This window comes from Scleropages formosus, chromosome 1 (assembly GCF_900964775.1).
Source record: "Scleropages formosus chromosome 1, fSclFor1.1, whole genome shotgun sequence".
Lineage (NCBI taxonomy): Eukaryota > Metazoa > Chordata > Actinopteri > Osteoglossiformes > Osteoglossidae > Scleropages > Scleropages formosus.
The window spans coordinates 24,563,580-24,587,073 of record NC_041806.1 but is presented as its reverse complement, the minus strand read 5'-3'; the positions used below and the strand labels follow the sequence as shown (position 1 = coordinate 24,587,073).

General features: G+C 44.0%; 2 protein-coding genes across 4 annotated transcripts; both read left to right on the top strand.

Moving 5' to 3' along the window:
• The first annotated feature begins 6,346 nt into the window (after nucleotides 1-6,346).
• On the top strand, nucleotides 6,347-11,178 carry u2af1 (U2 small nuclear RNA auxiliary factor 1). Its single transcript, XM_018749877.2, has 8 exons — nucleotides 6,347-6,478; nucleotides 7,542-7,629; nucleotides 9,043-9,109; nucleotides 9,257-9,306; nucleotides 9,620-9,718; nucleotides 9,833-9,966; nucleotides 10,536-10,628; nucleotides 10,737-11,178. Exons 1-8 carry the CDS (start codon nucleotides 6,435-6,437, stop codon nucleotides 10,864-10,866), a joined length of 705 nt encoding a protein of 234 aa, XP_018605393.1. The 5' UTR covers nucleotides 6,347-6,434; the 3' UTR covers nucleotides 10,867-11,178.
• A 1,976-nt stretch (nucleotides 11,179-13,154) lies between these two features.
• Nucleotides 13,155-23,494, top strand: LOC108933121 (cystathionine beta-synthase-like). Of its 3 annotated transcripts, none has more exons than XM_018749945.2 (15): nucleotides 13,155-13,257; nucleotides 17,005-17,208; nucleotides 17,487-17,593; nucleotides 18,350-18,484; nucleotides 18,623-18,702; nucleotides 18,783-18,987; nucleotides 19,075-19,166; nucleotides 19,293-19,418; nucleotides 19,551-19,635; nucleotides 19,906-20,011; nucleotides 20,311-20,388; nucleotides 20,545-20,679; nucleotides 21,412-21,520; nucleotides 21,669-21,753; nucleotides 23,032-23,494. In XM_018749945.2, exons 2-15 carry the CDS (start codon nucleotides 17,012-17,014, stop codon nucleotides 23,160-23,162), a joined length of 1,671 nt encoding a protein of 556 aa, XP_018605461.1. In that variant the 5' UTR covers nucleotides 13,155-13,257; nucleotides 17,005-17,011; the 3' UTR covers nucleotides 23,163-23,494. The 3 variants fall into 3 exon arrangements, with proteins under 3 accessions (XP_018605461.1, XP_018605462.1, XP_018605463.1); XM_018749946.1 differs by lacking the exon at nucleotides 13,155-13,257 and adding an exon at nucleotides 13,569-13,585 and having other exon boundaries at nucleotides 23,032-23,162; XM_018749947.1 differs by lacking the exon at nucleotides 13,155-13,257 and adding an exon at nucleotides 13,894-13,949 and having other exon boundaries at nucleotides 23,032-23,162.

Sequence of the window (23,494 nt, the reverse complement as noted above, 5' to 3'; positions counted from 1 at the left end):
GCAGTCACATGGCAAGTTTCGGCTGTGTTCCAAAACCATGGGTGATTTTTTTTCTCCCATGTGAAAACATGTCTTTACCTAGTAATACATGCTCACATGTGACTCAGCATTGAGTCAGAGAGGAAACCGTTTCTAATAATAGAATGCTGCCACACTTGTTGTAAATAGGTCTCATTGATTAGTTTACACCCTTTACGTAAAGTTTTTGGGCTACATGCAATCAGGATGCTTTTTCTATTAGTTGTGGTGACTTGATGTTTATCAGAGGATGTTTGAAAAACTTTTACATTTCATGTTGTACCTTACGCCTTCAACTTGCTCCAGTTCCATTCCATGTCCTTACATAAAAAGCTAGAACATTCAATCCACTTTTGACATGTGAATTTGCATGCTTCCTCATATTTCACCTAATGACATACGTTCCTATTCCTTTCGAAGAGAAAAACCCAAGTACCTGAATGCCACAAGAATTTGTGTTGTCTGAGTTATGCATTATCAATAAAAATACATTGGTTTCATTTCTAGATTTGAGAAAGCCACTTTCAACTTTATCTTTCCATGTCCAAAACCAGTTGTTTGCTGGCTTAGTTCAGATTTCAGTCAAGTTACCTCTGAAATGATCAGCTCATATAATTCAAACAAGTATCTTGTTAAACCATATTACTTAAAATATATTTGAATACTGGAAAATAAAATGCAGCACATATATAGGCACATACATTTTTATGTTAGTTAAAAGTCTAACATCATCTATAGTCTATAGTCAAAGCACTATCATCAGTGCCCCCTTCTGTCAAAACATCAATGTAACAGTAGTATTTACTGTATGTCCATGTTCTCAGACCTTCTAAATATACATAATTTTTTTTGTCGAAGTAACAGCATAGAAAATCTTCCAAATTAATAGCAGTCATAGTGTTTTAGTTCCTCCTGCACTCAAAATACACATATTCCAGATGAATTGGAAATACTAAATGGCCGGTGGTATGTGTGTGTGTGTGTGTGTGTGTGTGTGTGTGTGTGTGTATGTGTGCGCCTCTATTAGTCTAGAACCCAGTAAAAACCCTTTCTGGATCGGGGCCTTGGCGTGGCGGAAGGGCTTGTGTAATCTAGGGATCTCCAGAGCTGTATCGTCGGGAGCATTATGCTCCTGGTAGGGTCACCCAAGGCGAACAGGTCTGGAGTGAAGATCCAAAAACCCGTATAAAAACAGTAAACAGGAGAAAATTTACCCTCCCCGGAGCAGGGTCACCGGGACGTATCCCTAGAGACAGTCCTGGGGGTAATGTTCCTAGGCAAGCGCCTGGTGGCCGGGCAGCCCACATAACCCGGCCAGGCTCAGCCCGAAATGGCAACGTGTGGGGGCCATGTGGGCCCACCACCCGCAAGGTCCAACATGGGGGTCGGGTGTGATGCTTTTCAGGCGGCAGTAGCGGGCAGGGTGGTACATGGCGTTGCGCCCTTCACAACAGAAACTGGTTCTTGGCGTGTGGAATGTAACCTGACTGGTGGGGAAGGAGCCGGAATTGGTGCGGGAGGTTGAGAGATACCAACTAGATATGGTTGGACTCACCTCCACTCACAGTGTTGGGTCTGGAACCAAACTCCTTGATAGGGGGTTGATAGGGGGTAGTCTCTCTCCTACTCAGGAGTTGCACAGGGTGAGAAGCGCAGGGCGGGTGTGGGGATGCTCATAAGTGTACTTGGTACCAGAGCTCCTTGGGCCAAAGGTCAATGATCGACTTTGTAGTCATTTCATCTGATTTGAGGCCACATGTTCTGGACACTTGGGTGAAGAGAGGTGCTGAGCTGTCAAGTGATCGCCATCTGGTGGTGAGTTGGATCAGATGGTGGGGAAAACTGATGGACAGACCCGGTAGACCAAAGCGTTTAGTGAGGGTGTGCTGGGAACGACTGTCGGAGGACCCTGTCTGGAATGATTTTAACTCACACCTCCAGGAGAGCTTCTCCCATGTCCTGGAGGAGGTAGGAGACATGGAGTCTGAATGGACCCTGTTCAAAATCTCCATTGTGGAAGCAGCCAGGCACAGCTGTGGCCAAAAGCTTAATGGTACCAGTTATGGCGGCAACTCAAGAACCCGCTAGTGAGGGAAGCCATTAAGCTGAAGAAGGAGGCCTTTAGGGTTTGGTTGGCTCTGGGGACTCCTGACTCAGCAGACAGGTACCAGCAGGCAAAAAAGGTGGCAGCAGCTGCAGTTGCAGGAGCAAAATCCAGAGCATGGGAGGAGTTGGAGAGGTTATGGAAAATGATTATCAGTCAGCCTCAAAGAGATTCTGGAGAACCATCCGGCGGCTTAGGAGGGGTTGGAGGAGCTTTGCTCAAGCTGTGCTTAGCAAGAGTGGAAAAACTGTGACCTCTAATAAGGACATTGTCAGGAGGTGGAAGGAGCACTTTGAGAAATTCTTAAACCCGAGAGATACGCCTCCCTTATAAGAGTCAGGGCCAGAGGCTTCCGGGCTATCAGAGTCCATTTCCCTGGTGGAAGTCACTGATGTAGTTGGAAAGCTCCATAGTGGCAAAGCACCGGGGCTGGATGAGATTCGCCCGGAACTGCTTAAGGTCCTGGATGTTGTGCGGCTGTCATGGCTGACACGCCTCCGCAATGTTGCATGGACCTTGGGGACAGTGCCTTTGGATTGGCAAACTGGGGTGGTGGTCCTTATCTTCAAGAAAGGGGACTGGACAGTGTGTGCCAACTATCAGGGTATCACACTTCTCAGCCTCCTTGGGAAAGTCTATGCCAGGGTGCTGGAAAAGAGGCTCCAGCCAATAGTTGAATTTAGGATTGAAGAGGAACAATGCAGATTCTGTCCTGGCCGTGGAACAGTGGATAGGCTTTTTACCCTCTCACAGATAATTGAGGGGGCATGGGAGTTTGCTAATCCAGTCTACCTGTGTTTTGTGGACTTGGAGAAAGCCTATGACCATGTTCCCGTATACTTGAGAAATTCTGTGGGAGGTGCTTAGGGAGTATGGGGTGCCAGGGCCATTACTGCAGGCCATTCAGTCTCTGTACACATGGAGCGATAGCTGTGTTCGCATACTCGGCATTAAGTCAAACCAATTCAATTTGGGTGTTGGACTACGCCAAGGTTGCGCGTCTCCACTCCTGTTTGTGGTTTTCATAGACAGGAGATCAAGACGCAGTTGAGGTCAGGATGGTATTCTATGTGGGAGTCAGAAAGTGATGTCTCTGCTTTTTGCAGATGATGTTGTCCTTTTGGCACTGTCACACGGTTGCCTCCAACACGCACTGGAACAGTTTGCAACAGAGTGTGAAGTGGTTGGGATGAGGATCAGCACCTGTCTGAGTCCATGAAATCTGAGTCCATGGTTCTCTCACGGAAAAGGATGGCATGCCCCCTTCAGGTAAGGGGAGAGAATTTGCCCCAGGTGGAGGAGTTTAAGTATCGTGGGGTCTTGTTCACGAGTAAGGGGGAAAGGGAGCGTGAGATCGACCGCAGACTGGGAGCAGCGGCAGCAGTAATGCGGTCGCTGTACCAGATTGTAGTGGTGAAGGGGGAGCTGAGCCATAAGGCAAAGCTCTCTGTTTACCGGTCGATCTAGGTCCCTACCCTCACCTATGGTCATGAACTCTGGGTATGGACCGAAAGAATAAGATTGTGGATGAAAGCAGATGAAATGAGTTTTCTCCGCAGTTGTGTTGGGACTCATTCTCCGTGACAGGGTGAGGAATTCGGACATCCGGGAGGAATGTAGAGCAGCTACTCCTCCACATTGAGAGGAGACAGTTGAGGTGGTTCGGGTATCTGGTAAGGATGTCCCCTGGCCACCTCCCTTTGGAGGTATACCAGGCATGGCCAACTGGGACGAGGCCCTGAGCTCGGTCGAGGAACCGCTGGAGAGATTATATCTCACAGTTGGCCTGTGAACGGCTAGGGTTCCCCGGGCTGAGCTGGAGGAAGTTGCGGGGGACAGGGGTGGCTGGGCCTCTCTGTTCTCCCTGTTGCCACCACGACCCTAGAGAGACAAGCGGGCAAGAAAATGGATAGATGGATGGATCCAGTAAAAAAAAAAAAAAAAAAGTTATGTAAAAAACGAGTAAAAAATGTAATTCTGTAAAAAACATTGAAAGGGTTTCAGAGAGAAGCTTATTAAAAGCTGACAGTAATGTTATCAATTTAACATGTGTCTACAGCTTTTGTCTGTGGTTATAGACCACATAAATATATACTACCAATTAAAAGTTTTAGAACACCCCAATTTTGCCAGTTTTTAATTGAAATTTAAGCAGTTCAAATACAGTGGATAACCTGAAATGGTACAAAGGTAAGCGGTAAACTGCCAGAGGTTTTTTAATAAAAAAAAAAAAAAAAAAAAAAAAAAAAGTTTAGGTCTCACACACACACAACCGCTTGATCCATACAGGGTGGCAGGGAGCCAGAGCCTAACCAAGCAACACAGGGTGAAAGGCTGGAGGGGCAGGAGACACAAACAGGACGGGACGCCAGTTCATTGCAAGGCACCCCCAGTGAGACTCAAACCCCGGACCCACCAGAGAACAGGACCCGCGCCACCGCACCCCCAGATTAGGTTACCAAAAACTGAAAAATAATGTAGATTTCAGAGTTATACAAAAAGGCCTTTTTCAGGGAAGAAGTAATGGGTTTACAACTTACAGCTGTTCTGCAGCAACTGAAGTAAATTAAGCCTTGATACCTGATGCTAACAATTCCTACAGGTGTCCCAACTTTTGTTGATTACTTACAAACTCTCTGTCTGTATGAAAGCAGTGCTGAAACAGACTGTGTTACTACATTCTCTTTAGCATTATTTAGACAGTGTTCTACTGCAGGAAGTAGTATATTGTTCTCATAATGGCAAGAAAAAAAGCAATTAATGAAGGAGAACAGACCATTATAACCCTTAAAAGTGGAGGTCTTTTCTTTAGAGAAACTGCAAAGAAAGCCAAGGTGTCAGTGAGTACAGTTTCCTACACTGTTAAAAGGCACTTGGAAACTGGAGGAAACTTTGCCAGGAAGAGGTCTGGCAGACCCAAAGCCACAACAGAATCTGACAAGTTTCTGGGAGTCAACAGCTTGCATGATAGGTTGCTCACAGGACAACAGCTTCAAGCACAGCTTAATGCTGGTTGAAGTAAGCAAGTCTTAGTTTCTTCTGTGAAAAGATGACTTTGAGCTACAGGTTTAACAGGTTGATTGGTAGAAAGAAAGCCATTGCTAAGATGGAAAAAGAGGCTTGTCTGAGCCATGAAGCACCGCCAGTGGACTACTGAAGACTGGAAGAAGGTCTTTATGGACCAATGAATCAAAATTTGAAATCTCTGGTTTATCACGCAGGGTTTTTGTATGCTGTTGAGTAGGTGAAAAGAAGGAATTTTCTGAATATTTGATTTCCGTTGTACAAAGAATGCTATGAGTGTGTTGGGATGTTATCTGCAAGGGGGGCTACTCTGAGTCAAAAATTTAGATTAAATTTTGTTGAATAGAATTCCATGACTTCTTATGTCCAATTGTTTATTTGTTCTATGGTTTAATTTCAGAGTATGAAACAAACTGTTTCAATTTCAACAAAAAGTGGAAAAATTGAGGTGTTCTAAAACTTTTGACTGACAGTGTATATAAGTAATTGAAATAAGCATATTGTGAAAACAAATCACTAAATGCAGGAAGGGAAATGTTTTTAAACTGAATTTGATTGCAGTGCATAGGACAGACAATGAAATTAGAGACGGCTCTGTTATGTCTTACAGCGTCCACCTGGTCTTCTCTTGGAGCTTCATGAATCATAAAATAACACACACTGTGCTTCCTTTACACTGCATTTGTGCCTTCGTTACAATAGCAGCAAACCTTTGCTACACGTCATATTCTCAAACAAAATGGTCAAACGCTAAATCAGGTATTACTCCACTGAAAACTAAATTAGAACATTTATGTTAAGACTTGACAACATAAAGGAACGCAGCAAGGCACACTGTTTGAATTGTAAATTTGTGTGGAATATGATCGCAAACTCTGGCAAAAAAATAAAAACTGGACTTGCATTCATGTTTACAATCATGTTGTGTGGAACTGAATTTGGTTTTTTTTTTTTTTTTTTTTTTTTTAAAAAAAAAAAGCAATAATTACTTCCTGGTTGTGACATCGAGAACCGGTGACTCGTTCAAATCGATCTTATTTGTTTGTGACGTTGCATCGTTTTCACTTTATTATATACAGAACACATCGATGGAGGAAAGTGCGAAAAGTAGGCGCGAGACATGACGCGAAACATGACGCGAAACACACGAGCTCCCTTGCCGACGCAAAGCGTGTCACGGGCGTGACGTAGTGCGCACGCACGCACGTACTCCCTCCCTCTTTCCCGACGAAAGGCGTGTAAGCGTGTGACGCGGAGCCGCGTTTGTGGCTCAATACAGAGTTCAAAGATGGCGGAGTACCTGGCCTCCATTTTCGGCACAGAGAAAGATAAGTGAGTAAAATTGCTGCTAGTTCCCTGTCCGTGGTCTAGGAAACTGAACTGTCTGCAGGAAAGCGATCCACGCGCGGCGCGTTGAATCGGATGTTTCTGAGGGTCACAAAGACGGAAGGCCGCATTCAGTGATGCAGTAGGGCCGAGGGGGGAAACGCGGGTAGCAGCGAGGGCCGCGATCGCCACCTGCAGCGGCTTTCCGTTCTGCTCGGCTGAATGGCGGGCCGCAGCGGGTCGGGGCACTGAAGCACCCCGCGCAGGACCCGTCGCGCGACCGTTAGAGCGCGCCGACCAGTGCTCGCGGGTCCCCCGGGACGCTCCTCCGCGCGCGCTTTGTTCACGCTGCTCTCAAGCGCCGCGTTAACGGCGCCACCATCGTTTGTGCGTTTCGCAGAACTACTCTGCAACCAGGTTTGCAAAGTAGAAGTAGTACGAAGCCACCGTAGAAAGATGTAACATTGACTACAGCTGTGCGTGGAAACACTCGACAAAGAGCGGCCTGCAGTCACGAGCTCTCAAACGCGCTCGGGCTCCTCGGTTCTCTGTCATCATGGAGAACTTGCACCTCGATAAGCCGTACTGGGGCGACGAGAAAGTTCTCGCCATCCTCTTCAGCTCGATTGCGCGGTGACTTTTCTTTTCCTTAAGTATTCATTTCCCTACTGTAGGAAATCAATAGTATTCAGTTCCTGGTATTAATACTGCAGGAAATTAAACTGAAGCCAGCGTTGCTGTGTTGAACATCTTCTTACATTTTCGCTGCCCTCCGTCCCTCCATCCATAATTTTGCTGTGGTAACTCTCGAACCCGAGTCCAGGTGCTGCTGATACGGTTGCTTTCTCCTTGTAAGTGTGATGGGTTGCGCCCTGGTTGTTCATTGAAGGTGATTTGTGAATTAACTTTTTTTTTTTTTTTTTTCTTTGGATGGGGATCCTTGTTCTTAGTACCAGTGAAGGTATGACTGTTTTCTCCTGGGGCAGTCATCTTCATCACTTCTGCATGTTATTTATTAATAATGTATGTGTTGCCTTACCATCTCTGTTCTGTGTGTGTGTTTGGACAGAGTGAACTGTTCCTTTTACTTTAAAATCGGAGCCTGTCGCCATGGAGACCGATGTTCCCGGCTTCACAACAAGCCCACCTTCAGCCAGGTAAGGTTCTGCGCGCCACCGGCAGGTCGAGGCTGCTGTGTGTGTGAGAGAGAGATGGGGAAAATTGGAGAGGATTTCACGTTGAGCGCTTGGACTGAAAGTTTCAAGAAGGTACTGAAACGGGACCAGCAGTTGTCTTACAGTTCCACGTTCAAATTCCCTTCCTTCTGTAGTGCCCTAAATCAACATACGCAACCCAGATTTCTCCAGTAACAGTGGCCTGTTATATAAATATGTAGATCATTATTAACTGGATTTAGTATTTTTAAGTCATCGTGGAGAAAGACTTTAGCTGAATGCTCATTCATTTTGATTCTGATTTCCCACTGGGGGGGAAAAAAGCAGGAACTGCACATTACTGATCATTTGTCTATTGCTACAGAAATGGAAGATGATCCACAGATGAACTGCCATTGTTATAGCAATATGCCACTCACTTAGAGGTGGTTTTATTCTCAGTTGTTTCATTTATGTAATGTTTCATATTTCTGCATTTTTAGGGTTGAGCCCATTTTATTACATTATAACTCAAAATAGATTAACAAGTGTTTTATCTGTCAGATTCTGCTGACTATGGAATATCTTCCAACTCCCCCCCCACTTTAAATACAGCTTAGATTTGTGTGTTTGGTATGGATCTCATCTCCCATAGGATGATTATTGCTGTAAACTGTAGGCATTTCAGTGGTTTACTTGTGAAGAACAGAGTTGAGCTGTTTTTATTCCCTAAATTGTTTTCTCCCTCAGCCTTGATCACATTCATAACGCTGGATGCTATTAATCTTCATGCTACCTCTTCCCTAATTTTGTTGGATTAGTTTTGATTATTTGTAGACATTTTAAACTGTAGCCGTTAAGCTTCACTCTGTATCTTGACCTTCTGGGGGATTTTGAGGAAATTCAACTAGAAAATGAAATGTTTATTATAAAAATATGGTGGAACAATCTGCCTCCTGTGAAATGGCTTTTTCAGGCTCCTTCCTGGTCCTTGTTAAATTGACCTTATCACTGTAAACAGTTTGCTGTAACTATATTTAAATGAAAACAGATTTCATTGTGGTGGTTTATCATAACTTCTGCCTTTAAGTTAACAAGTGTTTTTAAACAGTATCACTGTGGCCCTTGAGAGTGTGGATTTGTCCCTGTTTTACATTTACATTCAGGTCCACCTCTGCAGCATTTTGAAGCAGTTGCTTTGGTGTGCTGCTTCATGTTGAATGTACAGCCGTTCCATACAGCTTCCCCCCATTCTTCTAGAAACTTCTAAAATTGTAGGAGGTTCACCCAAAGTACCTAGCAGCGGGAGATTTGTATGCTGCTTGGACATGATTCTAAAGCTTTTTGGTCAGTATTAATCAGCTCTGAATTTGTGTTTTTTTTGCTTTTTTTAATTTTTTTTTTTTAATCCTTCAGACTATTGCCCTGCTGAACATTTACCGAAACCCGCAGAACACGGCCCAGTCTGCTGATGGCATGCGCTGTGAGTCTCTTGTGTTCGTACAACTGCACAATCCCCAGGGCATCAACCTGCGACCATCATGATAGTCTGGATTCCATGCCAAAATACCTATACGTGTAATTATCATTTGTAAATCATGTAACAGTGTCCTCTTCATCTGCTTCCAAGGTGCGGTGAGCGATGTGGAGATGCAGGAACACTATGACGAGTTCTTTGAGGTAATGTACACTCAATGCTCATCATCTCCACCAGCCCGCTCAGAACCTCAGAGGGGTGGAAACAGTCGAGTTCTGGCTCATGGTGCATTTTGCAGTACAGAGTCTTTATTGCAGTGGGGTTTATGATTTGGCCTTCAGCCCCCTCTGAGGGAAAACATAGAACTAGTTGGTGAGGCTTGCAGGGCACTTGTAATCCACTGAAATTTCTTGACTTTTTCTTGATAATACTCTGCATGCACTTTCTGCTTTGCCTTTCACATTGACAGTTCTCTCTTTTTTTAACCCCCACTGTTCCTCAACACCATGTTTGTAGGAGGTTTTCACGGAGATGGAAGAGAAGTATGGGGAAGTGGAAGAGATGAACGTGTGTGACAATTTGGGTGACCACTTGGTTGGGAATGTATATGTGAAGGTGAGTGTGTTAAGATGTGGAATAAACTGTTTTCTGTTATTTTGTGATATAAACAGTAGGTATTAAAGCTCATATGCTGTTTACAGTCATGGATTAATATCCAATGTCCTGCAGTTCCGTCGTGAGGAGGATGCAGAGAAGGCAGTGTTGGATCTAAACAACCGCTGGTTCAACGGACAGCCCATCCATGCTGAGCTCTCACCTGTTACAGACTTCAGGGAAGCCTGCTGTCGCCAATATGAGATGGGGTCAGTTCCTGCACTTTTACGTTTGCTGTCCATGTTGAGTTCTAGAGGAACTTTCTCATGGTTGTACAGTTTTTGCAATGAGGAAAGATGGATGTATGCACAGCAGGTGTAGCAGGACAACAGAACATGGCTCAGTGTTAAGAGGGAGCTTGGGAAGACTTGCGGAAAGTTTAGAAACTTCAGGTGAAGATTGGAACTGGTATTTCAGTGAATGGATGTGTATGTATGCATGCATGTATGAATCAAATCTGCATTATAACTATCAGATGTGGATTTGGACTGAACATATTTTTGTGCTTTTAGGTGTGTTGGTAAGGTTCATTCGTCTACTGAAATATACTGCTTAGAATTTCAAGTTGCAAAGTGAAATGTGTTCACACACTTTTTACAGGTGATTGGCCTGTATTTTTTTTTAAATTTATTTTGTTTCTGGTTGCATATTTAGCTTTTAACGGAACATTAACACTCTTGAGTCAGCAAACAGTCACTGGCCAATTTTGTGTGCAACTCCACTGCTGATGTCTCATCTGTTGTGTTATTCTGATTGTGGTCCCAAATGTCGCCTGCAGAGAGTGCACTCGAGGTGGCTTCTGCAACTTCATGCACTTGAAGCCCATTTCACGTGAACTCCGCCGGGAGCTGTACGGACGTCGCCGGAAACGGTAAAACTCTTGTAATCGTTTATTATTTTCCTTCTCTACTGTCTTTGTCCCCAGATATCTTATTTCAGTTTATGTGAAACATTATGGTATTTATGTCCTTGCTTATAGGCACCGTTCCCGCTCCCGCTCCAGAGAGCGACGCTCTCGTTCTCGGGACCGAGGGAGTCGAGGTGGTGGTGGCGGCCGCGATCGCGAACGTCGCCGGTCAAGAGACCGTGAGCGTTCTGGACGCTTCTGAGTTTGCGTAGTGCCACTCCTGCCCTGCCATGATGTGACCCGAGCCGACCCCACCCTCCTTGACCCAGCTCCAGTTTTTCAGCAGAAAAGTCACCTGACCAAGGACCCATCTGAAATGCTGGACTCTCCCTTCCCTTTCTAACACTGTTCTTTATTTTTTTAAGAAACCAGGAGCTTGCTTTCTCAATAAAAAAAAATGACTTAGTGATTCTATAGTGGTCTGTTCTTAAAGTCTTAATTTAGGATATGTTGTGAACAAATCTTATTTGTTGCATGTTTTTCCAACTGGTGGGTGTCGTATTTTATCCATGGGATAATATGCCACAAGGCATGTTTTTTGGAAATAAATGTTAGTTATTATCATTGCTGCTGTTCTTCTTAGAACCCCTGGCTGGTTATTTATCTATACAGCAGTTTGGGAAAATCCACGTTTATCCTGGATATTTTGGAAGAATTTCTGCAGTTAAGCATTTTGAACGCTCGGCTTTAGACATCATCTGATACACCTGGTTGTCAGTTTACCATCCACTGCTCCAGTGCTTAAACTGAATCCTGATACAGGCAGCGAGGTAGAACCAGTTCCCAAGTGTCCCAGCTAATATAGCAGCTAATAGCACTGTTTGTTACAAAAGCAGTACTGATTAACAAGGAAGTGTTTCTAAAGGGCAACAGTAGAATTTAATGATCCCTTTATCGGTATTATATAACTTACTAACAGTTCTAGCATGAGTCTATTGCTTTATCTTTTTTTTTTAGCAGGCATTCATACAGTTACAAAAAAATCTAGAACAGCAGTATGTTCACTCACAAGTTTGCTGGAAATCCAGCCTTAATTTGTGCCTCCACAGCTTGTCTTGGGTGTTAAGGTCATTGAAATGTTAGTGAGAAAGCCATTATTTATGGTGACAAAGGATGAATGTTTTGGTAGAGTGATATCCATGCACTTAGGTATGCTGAGTAGTAAGTATTACTAAGTGTAATTGGAGTGTATTAATATCCATAGACTGTACACGTCCCATGCCCTCAGGTGCAGAGTTGTCTCTAGTATAGCTAGTTATGCTCAGGTTGTGCCTCTTTAAGCTAAGCGGTGACATCTTCTATGGCTATTCTACATTGTCTAATAAAACTGCCAAGTCATGTTTAGTACTTCTTTTGCAAATCCTTTGCATTTGAGGACTTGCTGAAGTCTGTGATTCATAGACAACTAGATGCCTGGTATCTTCCCTGGTGATACCCTGGCAGGCATGTACATCTCCTGCTTGTTTTGGGGGTGTCTTGACTTCAGTAAGCAAAAAGCGTGCAGAGTGGGATTCAAGCTGGGTGGTTGACTTGGACGCGCAAGAGCAATCCGCTTTTTGGCCCCAAAGAACTTTCTACCTGCTTTAGCAGTATGTTTTGGGTCATTGCTCTGCTGGAAGGTGAAGCACCATCCATTGAGTTTTGAGGCATTTGGTTAGATCTGAGCAGATAAGATGTTTCTCTACACTAAACAGTTCATCCTGCTATTGACAGTCATACCATCAATAAAGACAAGTGACCCTGTTAACAGTGGCAGGTATGCATGCTCATGACCTGATTTACTTAACCATTATAGGTATTCTTTGCAGAAATTTAGTTCAAATAAAAACCATCATGTATAGGGGGGGCCAGGAGGAGAATTTAATAACTGTTGTAAAAGAAAACAAGTTGGCTGGAAATGAAGGTGCACGTTCCTCTCTGATTAAGGTTCTGGACTTGTGATAAGAAAGTTCATATCTGATGCTGAGCAAAGCGCATCATCTACTGACGCAATCTGGATATCAGCATGTGGCTTGCCATAAACTGAATCAGTACTATTAGGCTGTCTCGATTAAAATTACTTGTGAAGTTGTTCATTCTAAGAGTGCTACATGTAGTCCAAAGAAACTAAAATCTGAATCATTGTAACGTGGGTGGTCTCGCGTGTGGCTGCGCAAATTATTAAAATACAACGGAAATAAATACGCGAAAGACAAGATCTTGGAGACAAGATTTTGTATTAAAAATTATCATTTATTATTAATTTAACGATTCTCGACAAAAACTTGAATCAAGCATAAAAATACAATACTTGCACACACTCGTTCTCCTCGACAAGCTTTGAACGCCATAAGACGGGAGAAGAAAAAAAAAGAAGGCACGGACCAGTTCTGGGTTTTGATTGGACAAAATGTCGGACAGACGCCCCCACTGTAGCCAATCACTATGTACACCAAACATGGATCTCTGCCTGATGATTGGTTGGTGTTCTTGCTTTTAAACATGTGCTAACAGTGACAACGCAGATAAAGCTAATTTAAAAGGAAGTGAAAGAGATATTTTTCTGTTATACTGGGACACGGTCGTCATATAAGAAACAGCAATTAACGCCAAGGTGAGTCAAAATCCCCAGTTCCCGAGCCTAACAAAATTTTCAGCACACACCACACCTATCTGAAATATTTTGGAGGTGTTTTCTAAATCGGAATGTCTTAAAAAAAAAAAAAAAGGTAGCTTGAGTTGCCGTCAAAAATCCATCCCATGTGCAGCGAGACAGATGGCACGAGATACAGTCAGTAAGTATTAACTTTGTGGTAATTGTGGTATACACAGTGGGAGCGTGAGATACGGTTTGTTTGCATGCGACCACGCGACGAAACAGGCTGATGAAATGTTGTTACGTCACAGCATCCAGAACTTCAGGAATCCGCCCCGTCCGACACGTATGTGCAGCTCTTCCGATATTTTGCAATTTGCCAAAGAGAATTAGTTTGTAATGTGTCATTTATGATTGATCATTTGATATCGGAGAACATGGTTAAGTCGGTGTTGGGGTGCGATCTCCAAAGCGTGGTGGTTCGAGATGTTGCCTTGAAGTTAGAGGTCGCAGGTTCAAATTCAGCCTCCTGCTCAGGCTGCTAGGACCCTGGCCTGACTGAATTGCTCCAGTAAAAATTGCAGTCAGTCAGTGCAAGGGGGGTGGGTAACTAAAACTGTCGATAGCTTAACCTTGTAAGTCGCTGTGGAGAAAAGCGTCCGCTACAAATACCCGAAACAGAACGAATACAGTCATGAGAAGGAAAAATGGTGAGAAACAGTCTCTCTCTTTAAATAGCTGGATGTCTTCTGTATTCGCGCGGTAACAGAAGTCATGGAAATGCGGTCATTTTGTAAACGTATGAATCCCTGATTCGACCGCGCGATGACGTCATTACACGTTGAAGTTGTTCGCCATGATCAGGTATTAATCATGGTGATCACAGGCGGACCTCAGATTAAACCAGTCGGCTTCTCGGGATAAAATTCATAGTTTCTCACTGTCCAGTCAGATTACTTATCGGGGAGGTTTTTTTTTGCTTAAGTATTTTACACGAGGGAAGTCGTAGGTTCAGTTGTTAACGCGAACATGAGTCCGTTTTGACATATCATGATGATGTTGCGTGTTTCACTGTAGCAGTGTCTCCCTTCCAAGTCGGAGATGCAGTGCGTTTTGTCACGCGTACCTCCTGGTCACTTCCGGCTCCTATTATACCCTCTCTCTCTCTCTCTGTATATGTGTCTTGTCAGGTAAGCTAAAATTCAAACAATTCTACAGGGAGAAGTCAGTGTGCACACCCGTCTTTGGGTGTGTTACTTCTGCTTCAGCCTGGGTGGCCTGGCTGAGGAATTGACCTCCTAGGAGCTAATTCATGAACACTGGCATAATGTCACTCACTAGTACCCCCTCGTGTGTTCATAATGCTGTCACTCGTCTTGGCATTCTTACGTTGGCAGCTGCCTGTCCCCGGTGCATAACCCTTCCACCTCCTGCGTGATGCATTCGGAAAGTAAATGGGTAATTAAGCACTAGGAGTTCATCTTTTTGCAGCAGTCACTTTGGAGCTGTGACGGTAAGTGTCCTTTGGTGCCCTCACCATATCTCAGCTGCCCTTCATTGCTCTTGCTTATCTGTAGTTTGAGCATTGTTTGTGGTAGATGTTGCATGGGTATCTGACAGCAGCAAGGATAGCAATTTGGGATATCGCCTTTTCACCAAAACCATTTTCAGGTCAAAGCACTGCCGTGCAACTATTCTAGGGAAATATCCATCTGTGTAAATGGATAATTCAGGGACCCAGCTGATATCCCTCATCTTCCCTGGGGAGGGTTGGGATTGTGTTTCAGAGGTGGCTGTTTGAGCTCTGTAAATAAATCCACAAGGGTTCCTATTAATAGTACTTCTAGTGATGGTGCTGGCTGTTGTATTGGCAGCACTTTTCCCTGTGCTGCTGTGAGGGGGAAAACCTGTTGCCATACTGAAACGTTAGGTTTCTGAATTTTCTTCTGTTGAGCTTGCGCTTGGTCTTGTCAGGCCATTATTTATTAATTAACTAAGCTATAGTATGGGTGGGGTGTTTTGAGAAAGAAGTGTAAACAACTCTGAAAGTGAACTGCTATTACACAATGTAGTGTCCTTGGATAATGCTTTTATTTATTCTCCTGGTTCTTTTTCCAGATCAACTTTTAATAACCTGTTTAATGTAGCTTAGTCTTCAGTTGAAATCTTGGATAAGTACTTTACAAAATTTTTCAGCTATTTGATCATTTTAGGGTATTAATCAGTAAGCTTTTCAAAGCCATTAGGACCCTTTACCCATCTCCACCCCAACCATTGCCTATTTTTGTAACTCTTTTTATTTTGTGATAGTTGTCTCCAAATGAAATATGGAATGTGCACAGGTTGCATTGTGCACAGTGTCTACCAATTTGTTCTGCTTACAACATGGTAATATCAGTGGGGGGAGCACTCACACGTCCTCACTCTGGGTTAATAATGGTATAAATATTTACTTTGTAAATGGGAGCTGTATAATCATTTGAACTTTTATGCGCTGACTATACTAGTTCTATGACCACATGGAATGTGGACAAATTTGAGTGTGAGTTTAGCAGTTGACAGAAATAGTGAATGGGAATGTTTCTACCCGGTTGAAGAACATATGATGAATGCAAAATTTAGGTTTTTGTAGGAAACCCTGTACTCCTTAATGGAGGATCTCATCAAGCTTCAGTGCAGCATTGCCTTATTGGTATGATCACTAGAGTTGCATTGAGGGATTCTGCACATGAGCACTCATGCTTTTGTGAGGAAGTGGGATTTTGTTGCTTTAGCCATAAGCTCATGGCCCCTCCTTTGGCTAGATGTAGGTGGGAAGGGCATGATGTAGGTGTTTGTTTAATTTTGGTTTTAATCTGTATTACTTGATTGGAGCCAACTGTGAAAAGACTGACTGCAGATAAAGGTGGAATTGTGGCAGCTAATGACAGACATATCAAACATTAATGAGACTGTTCAAAAGGTGGTATTTTCCTCACAGGAGTCAAAATCTTTTGTGCTTAGCCTCTGAGATGGTTGTAATAAGACTACCATGTTGGCTGCATCTGCTTTGGTTTTGCACACTAAAACTAACCATCAGAAAGGCCACTGTTGCCTCATATGTTATGCAGATGTCAGTGGAGTAGTCTGCAGTTCATATTGCAGAGATGGACTTTAGTTTAGTTTAAAGATGTTACTGTGTTTCAATCAACCTAGAGGAAGCGTGTGAGGGGACGAAGCCCAGCTTAGTTTTCTTTTGCAGAAATGATCCATCCTAGCGTTGCCTGTGTGATCTTGGCAGACTTGGGGCAGAGTAGCTATTTGCGTGTTAGTGTAATTCCCACTTGTTGGTTTTTTTTTTTTTTTTAAATCATCTTCTTCAGATACATGGAGAAAGCCTTATTGCAAAGAACTAATGTACTAGCAGTCAGTGTTGGTGCCCAGGAAATACACACACACACATGCTTCATGTTATTAAAGGTCTTAAGGGATGAATGCATGTTGATAGAATAATCTTGAAGTGATCCTATACTTTCTTGCAATGTTTTTATCTAAAACACTTCATATGGCAAACTTCTTTCATGACATAGACTTCTCAGCTGGCCAACAAGCAAGTGAGAAACTTGATAGAGTTCTGAAGTGGGGGAGGGGGCTGTCCAATCCTCAACATGCAGGTTGAGTGTGACTTGACAAATCCTCTGGACTGGATTACCCATAACTTGGGTTCTTAAGATGTCTTTGGATAAAACCTCTGAAATTAGACTCCTTTTTGTTCCCCTGTGCCAGGTTAACCATGCCCTCAGTGCCCCCCAGCAAGGAGTCCAGCAGTCTCCCCGATGCCTGCCCCTGTGCCCCCAAGGAGCTCAATGGGGGAGACGGCAGTGAGGAGATTGCTAGTGAAATCTTCTGGATTCGTCCTGACCTGCCCAGCAAGTGTACATGGCAGTTGGGTGTGTCACACACAGAGTCCCCACACTCCCATCCTGAAAGGTGATGTCTTTGACTGCTGCCATTGTAGGTTTTCATTCAGGAAGTGGATAGCCATGTAGTTCTCAGAGAAAGTGTTTGTTTGTTTGCATTGGGGCTAAAGGTCATGGGAGTTTCTTTAGTTCAGTTCAGGAGAACACTTCTACTAGAAGTTGTCAAAGGGATAAATTGCTTCAGTGGGTAGTGTGTTATGAAGATGGGGAAAGTGCATGAATCTGTGAGGTATTTGGCCAAATTCACTGATATAGATAGTGATGTTGTACGGTTTCCTCTTCTGGCAGGACAAAAGCACCTAAAATCCTACCCAATATCCTGAAACAAATTGGGGACACCCCTATGGTCCGCATCAACAGCATCACCAAAGCATATGGACTCAAATGTGAATTATGTGAGTAGTGACTTCATTGCTATTTGACCATATTTGCATATACATTAAATCATACACTTGGGTGACAATGGAAAAGGCTGCACTGAACATCAGATGCTTTTTTTGTTTCATTATAAAGAAGTCTACCCTTTTTCCACCCAAATTGTTTGCATGCATTCTAGGAGGACAGCAGAAAAGCTCTAAAACCTGTACAGATAGTTCTAACTTCCTGTCCTCCTATACCTAAAGCTGCATGCTTTTTGAGTGGACTGAGTGTAGCTGATGTATTCTGTAATGAGCTGTTGAATTATTGTGTTCTTCCTGATGGTCTCAGTTCCACAAATGAGCAGTAATGCAGTCAGTGGTTTTTGTAGATGTCTTTAGTCAACAACTATTAATTAGTCACAAGGGGTCATTGTGTTTTAGGTTGAGATGATGGGGTGAGGATTGAGGGTTAGGCTGTTGTGATGTGTCATATGACACAGTACCAGTTAAATTCCTGTGTTAATGAGTGCTTCTTAAAGCGATTAACTGCTTAAAGTCAAGTCCTTGCTGAGCTCCTTGGTGTGAAGTGACCCCTACCATACATGGTTTTTGTACCAGAGCTTCTGGGAATTTAAAAAAACTTTGAAAATGGGGCCAGAGGTTCTGCTTGAACTGCCTGATCTTGCACCATTTCTGTTCTTATAGCTATATGCAGTTGACTGTAACTGTCGTGTGTGTGTGTGTGTGTGTGTGTGTGTGTGTGTGTGTGTGTGCCCACCTGCCCATGTGCAGTGGCCAAATGTGAGTTCTTCAATGCCGGTGGTAGTGTGAAGGACAGAATCAGCCTGCGGATGGTGGAAGATGCAGAAAGGGCAGGAATACTCAAACCTGGGGACACAATCATCGAGCCCACATCTGGCAACACTGGTATGCATCTCTCTCTCTGTCTCTCTCGAGGACTGCTTTTCCCTTGATTTTACTGTTATGTAAGGTGACAAGCAAAACCATGAGCCAGGTTCTTAAAGGACTTACAAAACCATTGTCTTACTTGCTCCCCTCTCTCAGGCATTGGCCTGGCCCTTGCTGCCGCTGTCAGAGGTTACCGTTGCATCATTGTTATGCCGGAGAAGATGAGCATGGAGAAGGTGGGCATCACTCATAGCCCTTATAGCACATGAATTGCAGAAAGTATGATTCTCATTGATTGTGCATTTGCATGTCACAGGTGGATGTGCTAAGGGCCTTAGGGGCCGAGATCGTGCGCACCCCTACCAGCGCCCGCTTTGACTCCCCAGAATCCCACGTCGGTGTGGCTTGGAGGCTGAAGAACGAGATGCCAAATTCTCACATCCTGGATCAGTACCGCAATCCCAGCAACCCACTGGCACACTATGACACCACAGCTGAGGAGATCCTGGAGCAGTGTGATGGTGGGCATCCATGTTGATTTGCAGACACTGAATTTACCCTGGTTTCTTAACTGCTGGGTAAAGTCACACGCACCTCTGCTCCTCTAGGTAAAGTGGATATGCTGGTGGCGGGAGCTGGGACAGGGGGTACTATCACAGGGATTGCCCGGAAGCTCAAGGAGAGATGCCCAAATGTTAAGGTGCCTTAACTCAGTTCAGCCTCCTGTTAGGAGGAGAACTTCAGTTTGTGCTGAGATGGCAGTAGTCAGAGCTTTTTAACTTGTTGTTTACACCATGGATTTTCACATGCTGCATATGTACCATAGATTGTTGGTGTGGACCCTGAGGGTTCCATTCTTGGAGAACCAGAGGAGCTCAACAGGTCGGACACCACCAGTTATGAGGTGGAGGGCATTGGGTATGACTTCATCCCCACTGTGCTGGATAGATCTGTGAGTTGCTGGTGATATACCTTGCCCCCCCCCCTTTTTACACATACTGTGTGGTGTGTCTGAGGATGTTCTGAGTTGACCAGGGCCTTTTTTTTTTTTTTTTTTTTTTTTTTTTTTGTGGGGGGGGTCCAGGTTGTGGACACCTGGTACAAGTCCAATGATGAAGAGTCCTTTTCCATGTCCCGCATGCTTATCAAAGAGGAGGGACTGCTGTGTGGTAGGTCCTCCCCAATGTCACTTACCTGTAGCCCCACATTAAAATGGGAAGGAGCTGAAGTTGGTGGGAACTGGTGATGGGGTGGATTTCTGTGGAGGGGTATGGGTGGCACTGTCTCGTGACTAGAGGCTTGAACCTGTGAGCAGAAAGTTAAACCCAAGACGTCATGAATGGGTGAAAGTGTAACCTTGAACATGCTTAAGCTGCTTTGTTTTTGAGCCTCTCCTAAGGTTAAATGTGTATGTCTGTCTGTTCATTACCATGTGCCAGGTGGAAGTTCAGGCAGTGCTATGGCTATAGCAGTGAAGGCCGCCAAGGAGCTGAAGGAGGGACAGCGCTGTGTGGTCATTCTTCCTGATTCCATACGCAACTACATGTGAGACTTGGCAGTGGGGAGTGTAGATGTGGTTTTGGTCCAATCGGTATCTAATCTTTTTGTTTTAGATGGCCAAATTTTGTGTCTTGCCCCATGTTGGGTGACAATGTGATGCAGAGGGTAGCACCTGTATCTCTGAGGTCCTGGGCTGTGGATTAGGGTTTGTATGTTTTGGGTGTGCTTCTTCCCACAGTCCAGAGATGTGCATTTCAGGTAAATTGTTGACAAGCAGTTAACCACTAAAGAACTAGTAACCTGTTAACTAAACTCCACCTCATCATTTTTTTTGAAAATCCAAGGTCCAAATTCCTTAGTGACAAGTGGATGTGCCAGAAGGGTTTTCTTCGGGAGGAGGACATCATGGTGTCCAAACCCTGGTGAGATAGTGTTACCTTCTCAAAGCTGTAGAGGCAAGTGTTGGACTGTTCCTGGTCTGGTCCAGTGGGGTTTTTTTTTTTTTTTTTTTTTTTTTTCCTCCCCCCCACCCTCACACGGAAGGCCTTGTATGGATGTGTTCTGTGCTCCTGACACAGGTGGTGGAACCAGAAGATCCAGTGCCTGAACCTCTCGGCTCCCTTGACTGTTCTGCCCACGGTCAGCTGCCAAAAGACCATCCACATCCTGAAGGAGAAGGCCTTTGATCAGGCCCCTGTTGTGGATGAATCCGGGTAGGAATCGAAGAGGACATGGGAAGGAAAAAAGCCCATTCTTTCTCATTTGTTATGAGGACAAAGGGATTGAGACCCATTGCTTCTGCCAGTTATGCCCTGCTTCCCTGACAGTCTACAACTTTGACTTATATAATAACAGAAATGTGTGTGTGTGTGTGTGTCTGCCTTTTAGAGGTAGCATTGGGCACCTGGTAGTATCATGGTTAGAACTGCTGCCTTTGGACCAAAGGTTGCAGGTTTGAATCCCATCTCTAGCTGTAATGCCCTTGAACAAGGTACTTACCCTATGTTGCTCCAGCAAAATGACCTAGCTATATAAATGGGTAAATAATTGTAAGGCAGTTTAGAGAAAAGTGTCATAAATATATGTAAATGCTGTACTAGAAACTATTGCACTGCAGCAAATGGCAGCTATATTCAGGGGCAGCAGCTGGGCTGTTCTTTGCAATCAGAAGGACCCAGGTCTGAATCCCTGCTTTTGCTGTAGTACCTTGAGTGAGGTACTTGTCCTGCATTGATGAGTTAAAATTACGTGGGCTTTATAAATGGGTTAATTGTAAATGGCAATATAGTATACACACACACACACACCTAACATTGCATAAGTCTGCTTGGAGGAAACATTAAAAAATTCCCTTTTAATTGTTCTGAGTCATTAATGGTGTCCATGTGTATCAGAACAGTGCTGGCTACTTACCCTATTGTACCTTCTCCCTGTTTGCCATGCAGACTCATCCTGGGCATGGTGACTTTGGGGAATATGCTGTCTTCTGTACTAGCAGGCAAAGTGAAGCCCTCAGACCCTGTCAGCAAGGTGCTTTACAAGCAATTCAAACAAGTGAGTACTTGCCTTTACTTCTTACTGCAGGCTGGGTGAGGTTTAGCCTGTTCCTGCTTATGAAACTGCTGCATGGAGCACTAGTTGCCTGTGTCACTGTCAGATGGGTTCTACACAGCCTGCAGTCGGGAATGTTTATCTCCTCCAGATTCACCTCACTGACAACCTTGGAAAGCTATCCAGCATTCTGGAGACAGATCACTTTGCTCTGGTGGTCCACGAGCAGATCCAATGTAAGTCTCTCTCTCTCTCTCTCTCTCTCTCTCTCTCTCTCTCTCTCTCTCTCTCTCTCTCTCTCTCTCTCTCTCTCTCTCTCTCTCTCTCTCTCTCTCTCTCTCTCTCTCTCTCTCTCTCTCTCTCTCTCTCATGCTCCTTCTCCAAGAGGCATTCCCTCACTTATTGACGCCGTCACTGGAAATAATACCCCCCACCGTAAGTCTCCTGCAAAAAATACTCTTTTCCATCTGGCAGGTGAACATCATGTCTGCCACAGTACCAACCCAGGGCTAGTCCCCAAGAGTCCAAAAGACTCTACTAAATTGGCACTTGATGGTTCCTCAGGTAAATTTCACCTGCCAGATTTTCTTGTACATGCATAAAACCAACGTTATCTATTATGCAAGATGAATGCTCCTAGGTGAAAGTTTCACCATCAATGAAAATCCAGTGTTAGTTGGGTGTAGGGTTTTTTGTCACGCAAGAAGCTGTACAGTGAGTGAGATGTTTCATGTGCTTAAATAGGGTTTATTACATGTAATCAGAAGCTGAAAAGTGTAATTTTGTGCAGTGCTATAAAAGTGTGGTCATTCTTCTTGATTCCATATTCATGTTGCTGTCGGATGGTAGTCTGGTGCCCTCAAAGTGGATTGCTCTGTGTGTGCGTGTCAGTGGAGCAGTGCTTCTAGAGACGCAATGAGCAATACTGGATTTTGGGAGCCACAATATATAAAGCTCTTTGTAATTCCTGAGTCCTACTCGGCTGCTACGATGTTTCAGGACACATCTCATCCAGGGTCTAAAGAGCTAGACATGGACAATCTAGTGATGGCAGCATGTTGGTTGTAATGCTTACACAGGTAATCCTAGATTTACAACAGGGTTCCATTCCAACAACCTTGTCAAATTACTAGCTTAGTCAAAAATCCTCCTATACTGTATTATAGGATGCTATATGAATTATAGAATTTCCATATTTTTCCTAATTTCACACATTTTATTCAAAAGTGTAGAATAGTGCAACATTAATATACTGTACATGTTGTAATTTTCTAAATGTTTTTGGGGGGACCTTGTGGCCAGCTGATATTATTGATGTTGTATGGTAACAAGCATTACAACCAAATTCAGGGTTGAGTGCCTTCTGTCCTCTACTGGAGTCTCTGATCAATATGGTCACTGACATGGTACATGTCCTCACCTGGTCATGGTGTGCCACAAAATTGTCGTCCTGCCCTTCTGTATTTAGGGCTTTCACACTCCTGGCATCTCCCTGTTGCTTTCTCCTCCCACAGACATGGCGGATGGCTCGCCTTGCCTGAGACAGATGGTGTTTGGTGTGGTGACTGCCATTGACCTGCTGAACTTCGTCACAAGCAAGGAGAGGCGTGAGCATTCAGTGTCTGAATGCACCGACGAGCTGTAGGGGGTGCTCTGGTCTGGATATCAAAGCTGCTCCATGATGATGATGATGATGATGATGATGATGATGATGATGATGATGATGATTCTTTGTTTTGTAGAAGTCAGGTTGTATAGGGTGTTATATTTTACTCTTTGGGGGGGGAGGGTCATTTTGGCTACCTCTGTACTTTTTTGGTAGAATGCTGATTCACTGACATATTCCAGAGATGACAACTTTGTGTGACCAAGGAAATGTAACAAGTTTGTGTTGGCAGAAATTGTGTAATGTCTTGCATACAATTGAAGCATCTTGTTTACCAAAAACTCAGTGATTTATTTAGAGGCTTATCTACC

Excerpts from the sequence above, each read along its gene's own strand:
- u2af1 (XM_018749877.2), top strand. The coding sequence starts at position 6,435 with ATGGCGGAGTACCTGGCCTCCATTTTCGGCACAGAGAAAGATAA. Across the intron at positions 9,110-9,256 it reads GTCTGCTGATGGCATGCGCT|GTGCGGTGAGCGATGTGGAG; the intron begins GTGAGTCTCTTG and ends TCTGCTTCCAAG. Across the intron at positions 9,307-9,619 it reads ACTATGACGAGTTCTTTGAG|GAGGTTTTCACGGAGATGGA; the intron begins GTAATGTACACT and ends CCATGTTTGTAG.
- LOC108933121 (XM_018749945.2), top strand. The coding sequence starts at position 17,012 with ATGCCCTCAGTGCCCCCCAGCAAGGAGTCCAGCAGTCTCCCCGATGCC. Across the intron at positions 17,594-18,349 it reads TGGACTCAAATGTGAATTAT|TGGCCAAATGTGAGTTCTTC; the intron begins GTGAGTAGTGAC and ends GCCCATGTGCAG. Across the intron at positions 21,754-23,031 it reads GGTCCACGAGCAGATCCAAT|ACATGGCGGATGGCTCGCCT; the intron begins GTAAGTCTCTCT and ends CTCCTCCCACAG.